Source organism: Balaenoptera ricei, chromosome 6, assembly GCF_028023285.1.
Source record: "Balaenoptera ricei isolate mBalRic1 chromosome 6, mBalRic1.hap2, whole genome shotgun sequence".
In the NCBI taxonomy this organism is placed as follows: domain Eukaryota; kingdom Metazoa; phylum Chordata; class Mammalia; order Artiodactyla; family Balaenopteridae; genus Balaenoptera; species Balaenoptera ricei.
In genome coordinates, this window is record NC_082644.1 from 74162576 (window position 1) to 74179446 (window position 16871).

Sequence of the window (16871 nt, forward strand, 5' to 3'; positions counted from 1 at the left end):
TTATCCAAATGGGATATCTCTGAGGAACTAAAAGGAATGTGAGACAATGTTTATGGCTCCCATGATTCTAATTTGGTTGCTGCCATGGAGAGGTCTCTAATATAGTGGTTCTTAACTCTTTGGGGTTATTTGTACCTTGGGGAATCTGAGAATTGAATGCATTCTTTCCATGAAATGCGTACACACACACACAGAATCTTATGTATATTTTCAGAGGATTCACAGAACTCCCTAGAGACTTCTAGTTGTTCTTGAACACTAGGCTAAGAATTGTTAGCCTATTGAATTCAGGGAAAACGCTAGCCCATGTATTTCTATTTACAACAGTAAAATTCCTATTTGGAAATAGGCTGTAGGGCAGGGGTGAAGAATCCATCCTGGTGCTTGTAGAGCCTACTGCATTTAACATTTGAGAGAGGATTCAAGAGCTTGCACAAAATACAGAAAGATGTATAAGGCATAGTCTTTTTCCTCAAAGAAAATTAGGTATGGAGAGGCTAGAGTATAAGGGACAAGAGTAGTAGTACTGGTAGTTGTGACTGGAAAGGAGGACTAGATCTGGATCACGGAGGATCTTGAATGCTAGGTTAAGAAACTGCAACTTAATTCTGAAAGCCAGTATGTTCCAGCCTACAGTCATCCTTGTACAATCTTCATCTTTTTGCCATATCTATATCCCAACATGACAATTAGATCTTTTTTTCAAACTGATTCCCCTTTAAAACTTATATTTTTAAAGGCTTAATATACACTTATATTTTGCATTTTATTGTAATCATTTCAAATACATATGCAAAAAACTGTATCTCCTAAAATAAAAATATGAATTTGCATTCTACCTGAAATGATCTCATGCAATCAGCAGTAGGTATTCTTCACTTTGGGAAACACTAGAGAGTGCAATGGGGACTTCTGAGTGGGTGGGAGGTTATGTTATGAGAGATGCTCTGTAAAAGGAATCCTTCAGCAGTTGAGTGTCAGTTGGAATGGAGAGCCTGGCGGTGCTGAGACCAAGCACACACCAATGGTCTAGGTGAACATGATGAGACCCTGGACCAGGGAGGCAGAGGGAAAATGTAGACTGGAGGTGAGATGGAGTCTTCCTAGAGTTGGAACTCAAACCAATTGTCATGTAAACCATTTAGTAAGTCAGCTCCTAAAGGAATAAAATAATACAATAATATGTTTATTTTTGGGCATTATTTATATTTAATTATTTATATTTTAATGCTTGCTATATTTTCCCTTTGCCTTAATCTACTAATATTTAATGAATATGGTTGAAAAAAGTCAGAAGCATTAAAATTCTATGCATTTTTATTGGTTATGAGAGAGAATGTGAGACCTGCATAGTGGGGTTGAAAATCAGATGGCCATTTTCTGTATACTTCTCTGGTCTTTCCCAATTTGTTTAATTTTTCTGGTTAGCTGAAAAATAGACATGATTCTTGTCCCATTGTTGTGCAGCTCAAATGACACAAGGAGTGCAACAGACCTTTGTCTATTATAAAGTGTTATTATACATCATTAAATGAAAGGTGTTATGATCAGCTATCTTGGCAAGGAATTGTGTAAATGACATTTCCTTCAAATTTCTTTTTTATTTCAATGAATATTTTGTGAGAAGACATAGGAGAGTTGATCACTAATTGGGACTTCTAGTTGGTCTGATTAAGGTATTATGCTGGAAAAGAATAATTTCACTTTGCCCTTGATGTAGAAATTTCAAGTGATTTGGACATTGTACTTACATTTTCCTTGTAGGAATATAATGGCTACAGGGGCAGAGGGCATTCCAGGAATATCAACCAACAATGTATTCTTTTTTTTCCTTCCAGGACTCTAAAAATCTAATAAATATTTGTTCAGATTATTCTAGGAATGAAAGAGAAAACTGGCTCCTACTTTAAAGTCATTTTAACTTGGTCATACCTGATATTTTGAATATAGAATCAGCTGAAATATGGTGGAAAGAGCAGAGGACTTGCAGAAAGATGTTCTTGGTTCAAGTCTTGGGGTGGCCACTGACTAAGCTACACGACGTCGGGCCTGTCACTTAAGTCTTTGAGTCTTGGTTTCTCTCTGTAAAATGGAGATTCTAATACTGACCTTAGCAAGGTTGATTGTAGTATCAAATAAGATGACAAGAAAATTGTCTTTGTTAAAGATAAAGTGCTATATAGACATCATCATCACTGTTACAATAAAAGTATTTATTGAATGCTTATTATGTTCTTTACATATATTAACTCATTTAATCCTTATAATTAACCCCATAACATAAACATTATTATTATCTCAACTTTCTGGAGGAGAAAACTAAAGAGATTAAATAACTTGCTAATGCCAAGTATTAAATGACAGATCTGGGATTTGAAACCAGGCAAACTGACTCCAAAGCCTTCATCATCCTTATTCCTAGAATAGTGATATTCTATCACCTAAAAGAGTTTCAGAACTTCCAAAAATTAATCAGTAACTCAGTGTGTTTTGAGAACTAATATGGAAACATTTTTAATGGAACAATATTTCTCCTCTATCCTCTTTCCATCTCATTTAAGACGTTTGGATTTAAATTGTTACGATGATAGTCAAATGAAATTAAAAGGAGCTAGGTACAATTCAGCATTGATCTCAAAGAGCATTTCTATTTCTCCCCATACACTGTGTTAGAGAGAACTGTTTTCTAAACTTGATACCTGACTTTATGACTTTCAGCCGTTTGGCCTAAAAAGCCTTTCTTCAGCTCTAAGAGGTTTTTTTCCCTTCATGACCACACGAGATCTACTGCACTTGTTTGGCCATTGGTGTTAAACAGGGAAGGCGCAGGCTCACTCCTCTCCTATCACATGGGAGTTTACATATAAATATGTTTCCTCTTGTCTGTCCTCTCTGTCCATGGTGATGAGCAAGGAAGGAAGACGGAACATGAAGATGGATGACAAGTGACTCAAGTCAAACTGTGCCCCAGTAACAATTATAACTATCAATAGGACTAGGGAAAAAACAAGGGTAAGAGCAGGTATCTGTACTTGTACTCTAATTAGCATCTGTAGTGACTTGTCGTATAACAGTAATGATAGCTGAGGTTATTGAGTATCTCCTAGGAGCCACAAACTGTGCCAACATTCTTTGCACAACTCTCCCAGCATCCCAGGGTGGTGGAGGGGTAACTGGGATCTTCAGGAATATTTCCTACATGATGCTAAGATATCAATGCGTCAAGGTACACTAACTGCTCCTACCTATGGTATTAAGAGTCTTACAAACATCTATTTTTCTAAGCAAGGAACATCTTGCACTTTGTGGTTCTTCCTCAGATATAGGATACCCATCTGTGAAAGGAGAGGAAACCTGTTTGTTTAGAAGTCATGCTGGCTTGGTTTTTATGAATCTATGAAATGACAAGTAGAGAGTTGTCTCTCAGTTTCCCAAATGTGGTTAGAGAGTTGTGATGGGACATCAGCATATGCTTTACATATGCCCTCATAAAAGTAATACATCTCCCTGCATTGGAAGGTAGCAGAGTTGGGCCTCCAAAGACTCACCTGTAAGGCACAGAAAACACCCCTCTGTTGCCTTCCCCAGTGTCTAGCGGATATTCATCAGCTCTGGAGCCTGGGACCATCAAGCAGAGGACAAGAAGCCATGTGAGTGACGTCTGGGTACTGCTTGGCCTTGGACTTGGTAGGGCATAGAATAGGGCATGTGAAATCCTCGTGCCAGTTTTAATCTTTTGGTATTGTGACATTTGTCTCATTGTGGTTAGAAAAAAAAGAATCAAAGCATAATCTGTACCAGTAAGGAAGAAGCTCTAAATGTGGCAGATCCTGGAACACATAGGTATTATTACCACTCTCTTTAAAAGCTGAGGGCCCTGGGGCTTAATGGAAGTTAAGTCTCTTGAGTGCTGAAGCCAGAATTAGAATCCAGACTTGTCTGCTTCTACAGCTTGCTCCTCATAACCACTGCATTGGGATACCTCCCATAGGTAGAGCAACTTAAGCAGATGGCCCTGAATCAAATCTACGTCCATAAACCAAATCTACGACGCCCTAAGGAGACATGCTGCTGTGTTAATGAAAATTCTAGGGCAATTTATGGATACTGAATATGTATCTTTCTGCCTTAATGTATATTTATCTGAATTCATTCATTCACTCACTCATCCATTAAACAAAGATTTATTGAGCATCTGCTACATATATGCTATGCTACTAAGTACAACTAGGGATGAGTGAGAATAACGAATTGGACAGAGATTCTGCTCTTAAGAGTTTACATGGGAAGTTAGAGATACACATAAATAACTTAAGGTATAAACGATAAGTACCACAAGAGAGTTACAAATAAAGGAGTGAGGTGTCTTCTAGGTGTGTGTGTGCACGTGTGCATGTACATGCATGTGTATTTGCATGTGTTTGGCAACTGGTTACGGCTAAAGAGAGGGTTCTAAACTTGAACAAATTCAGGGAAGTAGGAAATAAAAAAATGACTGCAAGAAGATTAGTTTGGTTAGTGTAAGGGGTCCATAAAAAAGTGATGGAATGTAAGACTGGAACTATAGGCAAAACGTTATACTTCATATTCAAATGACTGATGTGATTGTTTCTCTGCTCCAGCAAGAGTATCTGGCATTACTATATAGCAGGGGTCAGCAAACCACAGCTTGTGGGTCAAATTTGGTCCATGGCCTGTTTTTCTGTGGCCAGGAAGATGAGAATGGCTTTTATATTTTAAAGGGTGGTTTAAAAACAAATAAGCAAACAAACAGAAAAATTATGTGACAGAACTGTATGTAGTACACAAAACCTAACATACTTACCATCTGCCTCTTTACAGAAAAAAGTTTGACAACCTCTGCAGTGTATAAAATGGATTGTTGGGGGGACACTGGATTAGGGGAAGCCATGTTAATAGGGAAGAGTGATAGGTTAGGAAAGGAAGAATGAGGGGATGTCTGAGAGCATGGACTTTGGAAATGAAGGAGCCTGGAGGAAGACAAGGCTTAACATGTGTAATTTGGGAATTGTCTCAAAATGATAACTGAAGTCAGAATAATGAATGAAAGGGGAAAGAGCCAAGAACTGATCTTTGATAAACATCTTTTTATAGTATGGGGAGGAAGAAGGGGAACTAGCAATAGAAAGATAAATGAACTGTAAGAGAAATGGCAAGGAAACAGAATCTACAGAGTCTAACATCATTGACTCCTCAGGAATGTAACTTGGAAGAGGGAAGAGGAGTTAACAGCATCAAATGCTACAGAGAAGTTACTGAAAAGGACACAAACCTGATGACCTAATATCTTTGCTTCAGTTTATTCCATTAGCACATTTCTATGTCCTTGGCTTTTCCTTGCCTTAAGGTGCCCTACCCAAGTGAGAATGTGATGATATTGAGATGCTATAGCTTCAGCTGCTAGGACATAATAGTGACCTATTCCTTAAATTTAGCTTCTCAGGTTGCATGTGTCCATCATTTTCCAAAGAAAGGTGGGTACCAGGTCCCCTCCAATTCTCCCCAAACTACCTCTTCTCTATACCTGCAGACATCCTTGGTAGATTCTTGACATCTGATGTCTTTAAAAAATCAGTTTATCTTCATTCCTGTACATCCTGAATTGACTAGAGATGAATAAAGAGATTGCCCAGTATGACTGAGGACCTAACTGAATTAGAACCAATGACTCAGCTTTGGGAGTGATGGCTTGGACTCTCAACTAGGAGCAGGACAAAGAAAACCACACTTTAAAATATGCTTCCACATGGATGATCTCAAGAATTTGATCTCAGACTAGCAAATTATGGAAAAGCGTGGCATTCAAGTTTGATATGAATAAAGTGATGGTGGTGGGGGGAGGGGAGGGTGACTGTATTTGGAGGTGAGAATGGAATTTAAAGTCTTGGATTTTAGAGCAGCATCAGTTTGGAGTGGAGACATGATCCTCAGGTGTGACTGGGAAGTGGTGGCCAGATGAACAGCACTGGCCCCTAGGAGGTCCAACGGCTGGGAGAGAAGGGTAGCAAATTAGAGGAGCCATCAGTGTGTAAATGGAAGTAGTGAACTAGGAGCCAGGTGGGTGCCATCCTCCACCATGACTTGTTTAGGGCCACACGTACCATGGGGCTTACATTGCTGAGTCTGACCAGTACCCCATCACTACAGAGTGTCAGGAGTACAGGTACTGCCCAGCCTGGGACTGGTGGGTTGGAAGTGGTGATGGGGGGAGGCTTCTGCAGGAGCTCGGAGGGCAGGCAGGAGCTCCAAGAGGCAGGAGGTGGCACTGTCCTCTGGAACTAAAAGGCTCTATGGTTTCTACACACGCAATCAGCCTCAGAGTATGCTATGCCACTTTTCCTGTCCTGATGTGCTTTATGACCAGATCCCTCTTGAGAGGAAGGAGGTGGAGGGCCACTGATCCCTTACATTTGCCCCCAAATTACTATACTGGCTGTGGACAGTTTTTATTGCTTTATTTTTATTTTTTTCCTGAATAACAATGATGGAATTTAGCTCATGGCTTGGTTTCTAGAGGGATATATCTTCTCAGAAGATGACAGGATTTCAGGTGTTTTGACCCAAGTTGGGAAGTAAGCAGAGGAGAAGTGAATTTCTTCAAGAACAATATGAAGTTAGTAGAAAGTACTCACACAAAGGGCCCATCAATGCATATTTTCCATAAGGCCACACAGCCCAGAGGCCTGGGTTTCACAAGCATCTATAGTGCAGATTTTTATGACATAGTTAATAGGATGCTGGGATGAGAAAGATGTACGATCAGCTCTAGAACCAAATCCCTAAGTTGAACTTGGCAATGAATGGTTAGGTTGACCTCAGGATATGACATCCCACTTCATTTGTAAAGGAAATCAAAAGAAACTTGAAGAGGAACCTTCCTTCACTATTGGTGGAAATGTAAACTGTTGCAGCCACTATGGAGAACAGTATGGAGGTTCCTTAAAAAACTAAAAATAGAGTTACCACATGATCTATCAATCCCACTCCTGGGCATATGTACCCAGAAAAGACAAAAACACTAATTCAAAAAGAAACATGCGCCCCAATGTTCATAGCAGCATTATTTATAATAGCCAAGACATGGCAGCAACCTAAATGTCCATCAACAGGTGAATGGATAAAGAAGATGTGGTATATATATATATATATATATATATATAAAATATATATATATGTGGTATATATATATATATATATATAATATATATATTATATATATGTGGTATATATATAATATATATATATGTGGCATATATATATATAATATATATATATATTATATATATATATATACACACACACAATGGAATATTGCTCAGCCATAAAAAAAGAAAGAAATAATGCTATTTGCAGCAATATGGATGGACCTAGAGAATAACATACTAAGTGAAGTAGGTCAGACAGAGAAAGACCAATATCATATGCTATCACTTATATGTGGAATCTAAAAAAATGATATAAAGGAACTTATTTAAAAACAAAATAGACTCACAGACATAGAAAACAAACTTATGGTTACCAAAGAGGAAAGGGGAGGAGGGATAAATTAGCGATTTGGGACTAACAGATATACACTACTATATATAAAATAGATAACCAACAAGGACCTACTGTATAGCACAGGGAACTATATTCAATATCTTGTAATAACCTATAATGGAAAAGAATCTGAAAATTCTTTATATATATATAAAACTGAATCATTTTGCTGTACACCTGAAACATTGGAAATCAACTGTACTTCAATTTAAAAAAAAGTTGCAAAGAAACTCTGTACCTAATACTTGATGGATTAAATCTCCAGTGGGGGAATAAAAACTCTAGACTACCTAATTGAGAAAAGAAAAAAAAAAAAAGCAACTTGAAGGATGTAAAAGTGAAGAGGGGCTCCCTGTGCAATGCTGTTGTGTGTGCTAAGCCAGGCGGCATGGAAAAGATACCTGGGCTCTGCAGCAGGACAGACCTGGTGTGGCTCTTCCTGGCTGTGCACGTATCTCCTCACCTCCCCAGCCTCAGTTCCCTCCCCTGTTTCTTTCAAAAGGAGAAGAATAATGCCTACCTCCTTCCACCTCCTTTCTAAAGCATCTAGTACTGTCCACACACATAGTCCTTCAAAAATGGAAATTATTTTAATGACATTTATGATTTTAAAAATCCTAATTTCTTTCCAGATGTGGATGGAAATCAGGACAATTTACTGCTTGTTAAGATCACATGTCCTTAGCCTAGATCTAGGGATACCTTACGTTTCTTAGAATAAATATCTCGCGTGAAAATGCAGCTGACCTTACAGCAGGGGCCATGATTAAGCAACAAGATAATTATCAGACAGAAAGAATCCCAGGGAACAGCCCTATAACATACCCAGAAAAGTACATTCAACCTCATTTGATTTTATGACTTCTAACTGGTTCCTAGAATTTTGAGCCTGACTGCCTTTCTAGGAAACTTGCAGGACTGCTGAAATGCATAGTTCTGGTAAACTTTCACAGTCATTGGCCTTAGCATTGGAAAATCATTAATCCTCAGTTAGGAGAAAATCCCTGCTGCAAGCATGCAGAAGCTCAGTTTCATGCCCTCCTTGGGAGTGCAGGAAGCACATGGGCTGAAATGCTGTGAGCTAACTGCCTCCGAGATGGGAGGACGCCAGTGGCACTTTCAGGATTGACAGAGGCTCTGCTGGGACACCAGCAGTCATGACTGTGAACCCAGTCTGCACGTGGGCTTCCCTCTGCAGGGCGGCCAGACTACTTAGGTTGGATACTCAAGGATTAGAGGTGCTGTCCCATTCTCCTCACCTCACTCCTCTCTCTCATCCCAAACCTAGAAGCAGCTGAAAGGCTTTTCACAAAGGCTGTGTGATGCTTTCTGGAGTTGGATCTTGTTTATTTGAATCAAATCTTTTTTTTCCTCAATATTTAGTTCCTTAAACTCAGAAATTGCCTCCTTCCCTCCCTCCTGGCAGCCTCAGTGAGCACCTGTGCGTGCCAGCCACTGTCACATGCATAGGGACACCATCGTGAGCAAGACAGTTCCAGCCCGGGCCCAGGGAGCTATAGTCTAGTGGGGAGCAGGCTGCAGGCAGCTCTCTCTAGTTCTTCTCCTCACCACCTACCTCCCTGTGGTTGAGCCTTTTAGGGTCTGGCCCTGGTGCCCCTCTGGAGGAGCAGTGCCGCCCTATGTCTCCGGAGATAATCATTCCAGGATGCCTACGCAGACCTGGAGATCGTCAAAGCCTGAGTGAGGCTGCTGCTCAGGTCTGAACTGCTCCTTTGCCTCCGCATCAGCAGGTGGGCTCACGTGGCCTTTGAGAATAGTCTCCTCTCACTGGGGCCCACCTCAAATCGACCCAGAGTGGGCGATTCACTACATTTGCTTCAATGAGACAATTTCTGAATAAAAATACTTCCCACAGAGATGAAGTACCAATGCTTTTTAGTCTAGTTCCTGATTTACTCATCAGGTGACTTTGGGTTTCTGTAAGGTGAGGATAACTACTGTACCTCTCACATTGGGACAGTTGCCAAGATCACGTGAGCTAATATATGGAAAGATCTGGCACTCTGCCTACTCCTTCAATGTTAGCTCAGGTTATTTCTGTGCACCCTAACAGAAGGTCTCTGTGCTGACACACTTCTAAGACATTTTCCCCAGATGTAAGAAATGTTTCAGTAGTTATTGAAGGACACTTCGGAAATTACAGAAATTCCCACCCTTCCTTGGCTACGTTTCTCCATTTTCCACCTGTACAGATGAACAGATTAGCCTGGACCCTGTGTCGCTAAGATCATTGATGCTAAGCACATCAGTGATTCACGACTCACAAGTCAAGTGAAACTCCAAACCTAAGAGAGTATCAACTGAAGCATTTTCCAAGATGAAACCCGTGTTCTCTTCACCTCATTGGGTTGAGGCAATCGGAGCATTCAGGTGAGCTTCAATAGCAAATGATGCTAGAACCCTGCTGCCCACACTTCATTAGATCCAGGCAGAAAAGTTTCTTAGCTACTGAAGGGAGGAAGCTACAGGGGCCAGTGGAGGCTGAGGATGGTTGTGAGCTTGGCCAGAAAGGAGAAACAGTGGGTGTGTGATTCAAGAAAATGGTTAAACACACAGAGGGAATGTGGGGAGGTCTCTGCCACCCACGGACACACTGTTACCTACCAATTCCTTCTTCTTCATGCACTCCATGAGGATGATGAACAGGTGCTGAGCCTGGGTCCGAGTGTATGTGAAAGTCTTCTGGATGGTCACCAACAGCTGGTCCCTCAAAGATTCGTTTATAAGTCTGCAGTGAAAAAATGTTGAAAGCGGGTTAACTCAGCTCCTATTTAGTACATATTTCTGACAAACATAGAACATGAGAAAGCGTTATGAGGATTTACTTTAGATAGGAGTTATTTCTTCCCATATTTTTTTTCCATAGCAGTTATTTTGATTGTGATAATTTTTTTTTAAAAAGTACATTTAAAAATAAATCCATTTCAACATCTCAGTACCTAAATGAGTAAAGGAAGAAGATGGATTTAGTTCTTTTTTGGCTCTCTCTTTTTTCTTTTATATGGCATATGTCTAATGCCCTCTTGCTCAAGTGCTATTATCAAAAAAATACCTTCAATTAATCCTTTGCATCTTGGTAAAAATTTACTATTAATATATTACTAATTTGAAGGAGATTTAAATTTCAGCTTCATGTCTAACTGTGGAAAGAAAAATTTTGTCTCAGTAAGGGATTGCTGAGTATCAATGAGGAGAAATAGGACTTATGTTTCCTCTAAAATCATTCCATGAAGGTAGTAGCTGATCTGGCCCACAATTCAGGTCCTCACTATTTATGCTGAACTTTTGCTGTGTTGTTTGCCAACAAGAGTCTGACCCATAAAGAGGTATTATATTGACTACTTTATTTAAAGATAGTTTTCGTATTATAGAGGAGTGAATTAAAACAAGGAAGGTGCATCATATCAAGTTAAAGCTCAATTATCTCTTGCATATGGACGAATCACAATTAATTTTAACTCCTTTATCACTAGCCTGGTGAGAACTGGTCTATCTCTATCAGCCATCAAATAGCAGGAATGAAAATTCACTTTGTATTAATAGATACTATTCAAAATCAGGAAGATAAAACTGCTCTTAAGGACTAATGACAAAATTATCATAATTTGCCTAGTATTTTACAGTTTACAAATTGCCTTCACATATGAAGTACCAACAACTCCTAGATAAAGTAGTATACTATAATTATTATCTCATTTGGTGCCTACAGAAACTTGATAGACAAGAGATCTGTCCAATTCAAAAGGGAAGGATATTTTAGCCAGAAAGAGCCAGATGCTTAAGGTCACTCAGAAAACAAGTGGCACAGCCAAAACCAGAACCAGTTCTTCTGATTCCTTGTCCAGTGCCCTTTCCACTACACCATGCTGCCTCGTATTACACCTCGCAATACACCACTGCCTCTCTTCATCACTGTGGCTACTTGAGCAGGAAATTATAAAATTTCCTTTACATGAAAGCAGGACAAATTTTGTTTCTTAAAAGAAAGCAAGATGAGAGGCTTGAGAATGTCTTCATATCACTGACCTGCTGTGCCCCAGGACTGTGTGAAGATTCACCTAGACCCACGAGGCTGCATATTATGGTGGCCCTACTTTGAGGCAGGTGCACTCCCCATGATAGAATTATACCAAGGATCCTGGAATGTCACTCACCTTGATGGAGGGTTGGGTTACCCTTTTGGCCCTCCAGGAAGATTTATATCATGAACATATACATTCAGAAAAAGAGAATGATCCAGATAAAGTTGAAAAATGATACCAAATCCTCTCAAGATTACTGAATTATTCTGGAGGACTCTGTACTCTTAGTTGTGAACCACTCTGAAACCATCCATTCATTCATTCATTCAGCAATTGCTTAGTGATGTCTATTTAGTGCCAGACACTGTGGTGCCTGCCAGGGCTAAAGGGATAGATGAGATATACACACTCACAGCCTTCGATGGGCTTACACACCAGTGGAATAGAAAGACACGATCCAGCAATTCAACTATAATTTACAGTGGTCAAGAAGTAGAGAAGCTTGTGACAGTTGAATACAATCTGATCTAAGGGGTTCAGGGCAGACTTCTTTGAGGAAGTGCTCTTTTATCTGAGACTTGAAGAATGGAGGAGCATTAGCACTTGAAGTGGGTGGGATGGGGATGGGGCTGGGGCCTCGGTAAGAGCATATTTGGCAAACAAAACAGCATGAATAGGCCTAGTTTGGAGAAAATAAAGAAGGCCAGTATGGCTAGAGCACAGAGAGCAAAAGAAAGAATGGAACAAGATGAGGCTGCAGAAGGGGTAAGCAAGGGCAAGATCATGGGAAATTTTCAAGACTGTGTTAGAGATTTTGGATTTTATCCCCCAGGCAAGGAGAACCATTGAAGGATTTAAGTTGGAGAGTAACATGATTACATTTGTGTTGCCAATTAATTTTCTGTAAGAGTCAAGACATGAGCACTCATACCTGGGCATGTGTCTACTTGACAGTCTAGAGGTTTTTGCAATATCAAGTGTACATAAAGGTTGTACATGATTAACAACAGAAAAGACTCTCTGATTAGCCACTTGATAGATCCAATCATTCATCTGCAGGTGTTTAATTTTGACAACTCAAAATTTGTTTTCTATTGCCAACCATCTGTAATGAAATCCCAGTTCCCTGAGGTCATTAACTGTTTGAGGGATCTGTCTGTCACTTGTACCCAGTCTGTCACTTTGTAAAAATTCAGAAATGATGTACAACTTAGCTGATTGTGGGCTTCAGTGGCTAGGAGAGCTGAAAGACACTAAGCATCTTATACTTTTTAGTCCAATTATGCAACTGACTGAAATTGTGGCCTTGGTTAAATCATTTAGCAACAAAAACCATGGATTCTACTTCTAGAAGTACAAGAATTCTCTAGGTTGGTGTTTTCCAGAGTGTAGGAAAACTGTCTCTTTTGGAGCTGAGATGAATTTAGGTTGAACAAAGGTGATTTGGTCCTTTCAAAGCATTAGGTTATACTCATTAAACATTAAATAACTGTTATTCCTGGTTTACTTCTTTTTCTGTCCTTCTGACTGCATCAAGAGGAAAATTTCATTTTTGATGCTTCTTTCTTGTGAGCCTTTCACAGCTCACAAACACTTACAAATCCCCCCTTTTGACAGAGAAATGACAGGTTTTAGGTCCCATACTCTTTGCAGAGAGTTTAATAATATTGTTTTTAAAAAGATACTGTATAATGGTTTGATGTGTTCATAGTGCAGCAGTGTTTATGACACACAATGGGCTTCACAGAGATAATCTCATTTGCTCTTCATAACAGTCTGTGAGAAAAGCAGGTATTCATTCCATTTTGCAGAAGAGGAGACTGTGGCCCAAAGAGGTGAAATGATGTGTGCAAAGTCACAAAGCTTGATCATCTTAGTGCTTCAGTTGGGTCTATTGAATTCAGCCTTCCTTCCATGGTGTTGCTTTTCCTGATTGTAATCTATAAATATGCCTTTCACTTTCCTACTCATCTGCACTGGAGGTAGACATTTGCATGTATGTATTGTAGGAAATTGCTTTTCGTTTTAGTTACATGGAAAATATCTGAAGGAAATCAGACACGTTTGGAGAAGATAAGGGGAAACTGGTAAATGAGGACAACGACAAAGTGCATTTAGTACACTGAAGATTACATTTGCTTCTAATTTTCCACAAGTATTTTCTATGCTGACCTAGATGATTTCCATTTGGCACAAAGTCTTACTCTGTCTTCTCCACCGCACCTTTCTTATTTTGTGACTATACTCCTTATGATACTGGGAGGCCTACTTTCTTGAAATTATTACTTTCCTAGCTCTTCACATATTTTTTTCTGTACAACACTGGAATGATTTAAAAATCTTGACTGTTATATTTAATCATGAGCAAAAAATAGAAATAAGCTCATTTTAGATTTCTTTTTATGGCACTAGAATAGTGACTAAAAATTTCTTGACACCAAAACATGGTCATAGTATTATGTAAAATTTTAGTTTTAGAATTGGGTCTTTGACAAAGGGGTGCCTATTTATGGAAACTGTTAATTTGTGGTTCCATATGTACCAATGCTATTTTTGGTACACCTCAAATTAGAAGGTTTTCTGATTAGGAAGTGTAGTCACTGAAGTGAGGAAAATCTCTACACTACAGCATTTGTGTCTCCATTTAAATACTGTACTTGTGATCTGAAGCTTTTCAGATGAGTCACAGAGTTATCTGAAATAGGTCAGTTTCATCCAGTGCTCAGAGTAACCAACAAAACTTCCCACAGTTTGCTACTAATATTCTGTTCAAATGCTGGCAATTCAACCCACATGTACATATTTTTCTCAAAATGAATTTACCTGCAATATCAGAGTTTTGTTCCTAGATTTAAAAATTGGAAAACGCGTTCAGAATTCAATGGGACTCAAACAGCTAGGCTTAGGCTAATGGCTTTTGAGGAGAGGGGCCCTTCTTATGCCCCCACAGACACTCTCTATTAACCTATTCAGATACAATGGGAGAAAATTTTACTTGTATAAATAAAAACGACTGTTAATAATACAACTGTTTGGTACTTACAAAACATCATTTCCCATGGAATCTCTAATGGTCTAAAAAAAAGAAATTTTATCATTTGCTTGAAACCAAAGCAAATTACTAAATACAACATTAGGGCACAGAAAGTTTACATGTCTTGTCTAAGGTCACAGAGACTGGTATTTTTCTTTTCTTCTCTTCCATTTCTCCTTCTCTTTCTTCCTTAGTAAAAGTTATCAGTTCTTCCCAAATGGCTGAGGTCACAAGTAACAGCATGATTCTTCCCAGAGAGGCAGGAGGGCATCATGAATAAAAGCATCATGGTCACCAGGGCCTGGATGTCTGGAGTTCAATTGCCACTTCTAGCTGTGTGATCTTGTGCAAATTACTTAGTATTTCCAAGTCATATTTTTTGTATATGTAAAATAGGAATTATAATAGTACTTATAGACTTGTGAATGTTAAATGGATTAATCTTTGCAAAATGCTTAGAAAAGTGCCTGACACACAGCAAGTCCTATGTAAACATTTGCTATTATTAGAGCTCAGTCCTACAATGCTCCTTAGGAAAGCATCACTGACCAGCCCTTCTTGTCAAGTAGCACAACCAGTGGCCAGGGCCTCTGTGTGTAATGCAGAGCTCTCCCCTGGGATCAACAGTGCTCTGCATACCTGGAGAGCCCAGCGGTATAAGGAAACTCCAATCCTTATACCACTGGGCTCGCCAGGTATGCAGTCGGAGAAATAACTTTCTGACTTCAGAGAGGTCAGAGATCACCATTCTTTCTTACATTCGAGACAGAGATACTTAGATTTGGAGGTTTAATTATAATGGAGCCTTGCAAACATCCCATGCAGGCAGCACCTAAACATTCATTCACTCATTCATTCAACAAACAATATTGTGTTTACTATGTGCCAGGCACTATGCTAGAGGTAGAAAGATGAATACTATTCAGTCCTAGCCTCAAGGAACTCACAGGATTGTGTGTCAACATATTCTGGTCATTTATTAATAGGTAACACACCCCAACCTTAGCAATGTAAAACAGTATTTATTTATTGTGTTGATAATTTTGTGGGCCAAGAAATCAGGCAGAGGTGACTCATGCAAATGGTACCAACAGATCACTAATTGGTTTCTTCTCTATGTCCTCTACTATATTCCCCACAGTGTTGATTGAATGGTTCTCTTACAAGGCAAATAAGATTCTATCATATCCTTCTTAAAACCCTGCAATAGCTTCCCATCACGGGCAAGATAACATCTCAACTTGCATATGGCATTTAAGGCTTATCATGGTCTCTCTCCCAGCTAGGCTCATCCCCTGCAACTCTCTCACACATATTCTATAAAATGCTATTATCACCCAAACACACCCGACTCTTGCATGCTTCTATGCCCTTGAACTTGCTGTACCTGCTGCTTGAAATACTCTCTACATCTGATCCCGTCACTCAGGCTCATCATTCATAATTCAGCTCCAAGTCCACCTCCTGTGTGGAAGTCTCTGATTACCACTCTCTTGATGTTCCCATAGCATTGGATACATATTAATTACTACTATTATATTGTATGGGAATTATTTATTTACATGTATGTCTCCCTCCAGTAGATTATGAACTCCTTGAAGGAGTGAATGCATCTTAACACTTCCTGTACCTAAGCTCTAGAAGAGTACATAGTTCATTGTTGGTTCTAGAAGCATATCTGTGGATTGACTGAGTGAATGTGTAGCTGCCTACTCATTAGCTACTTTGTGGCAGCTAACCAGGTGGTCTTCCCCATTCCCCTTTGCTCCTCATGCTGGGATGGACTTCAAACCTTTTTGGGAGAATGAGAGAAGTGGCACAGGGTTTTGCCCCTCATCCCCCAACAATCTGATTTTCTTGATCGTTTTTTATTCAATCAGATCCATCTCTAAGAAATATTCTAGTTTTTCTTTAAACTCAAAGGGTATTTAGAAATGAATTGGCCACCAAACTAAATAATCTATATTTGGTTTTACTTCTGGAGACTGTTTTCCCCTTTTGAATTGCTTTGTAGCTCATCAGGAGGAGATGCATATTCACTGTGTCTCCCCCATAATGCTGAGGGCAATGTCTTGCCCATAAAAGTGCTCAATAACTGTTTAAAGACTTTAAGGATTTCAGTGATATCAAGATAATTCCTTAACATAGATCTTGTTGTTTTTTTATGGAAGTAATTATATCACATAAAAATCAACTCACTGTGATAAACTATAATGGAAAAGAATATGAAAAAG

The 16871-nt window shown here is 39.3% G+C and overlaps 1 protein-coding gene across 12 annotated transcripts in view; it reads right to left on the minus strand.

Annotated features, from left to right (window-relative positions):
- TRPM3 (transient receptor potential cation channel subfamily M member 3) overlaps positions 1-16871 on the minus strand; it is a 941238-nt gene that overhangs the window by 152192 nt on the left and 772175 nt on the right. For all 12 annotated transcript variants that reach the window (XR_009503681.1, XM_059924893.1, XM_059924892.1 and 9 more), the window contains one exon: positions 10186-10309. Coding sequence is in view for 11 of the 12 variants with exons in the window: in XM_059924893.1 (XP_059780876.1) it covers positions 10186-10309 (124 nt within the window). In the remaining variant the exon portion in view is untranslated. The remainder of the gene's footprint in view (positions 1-10185; positions 10310-16871) is intronic.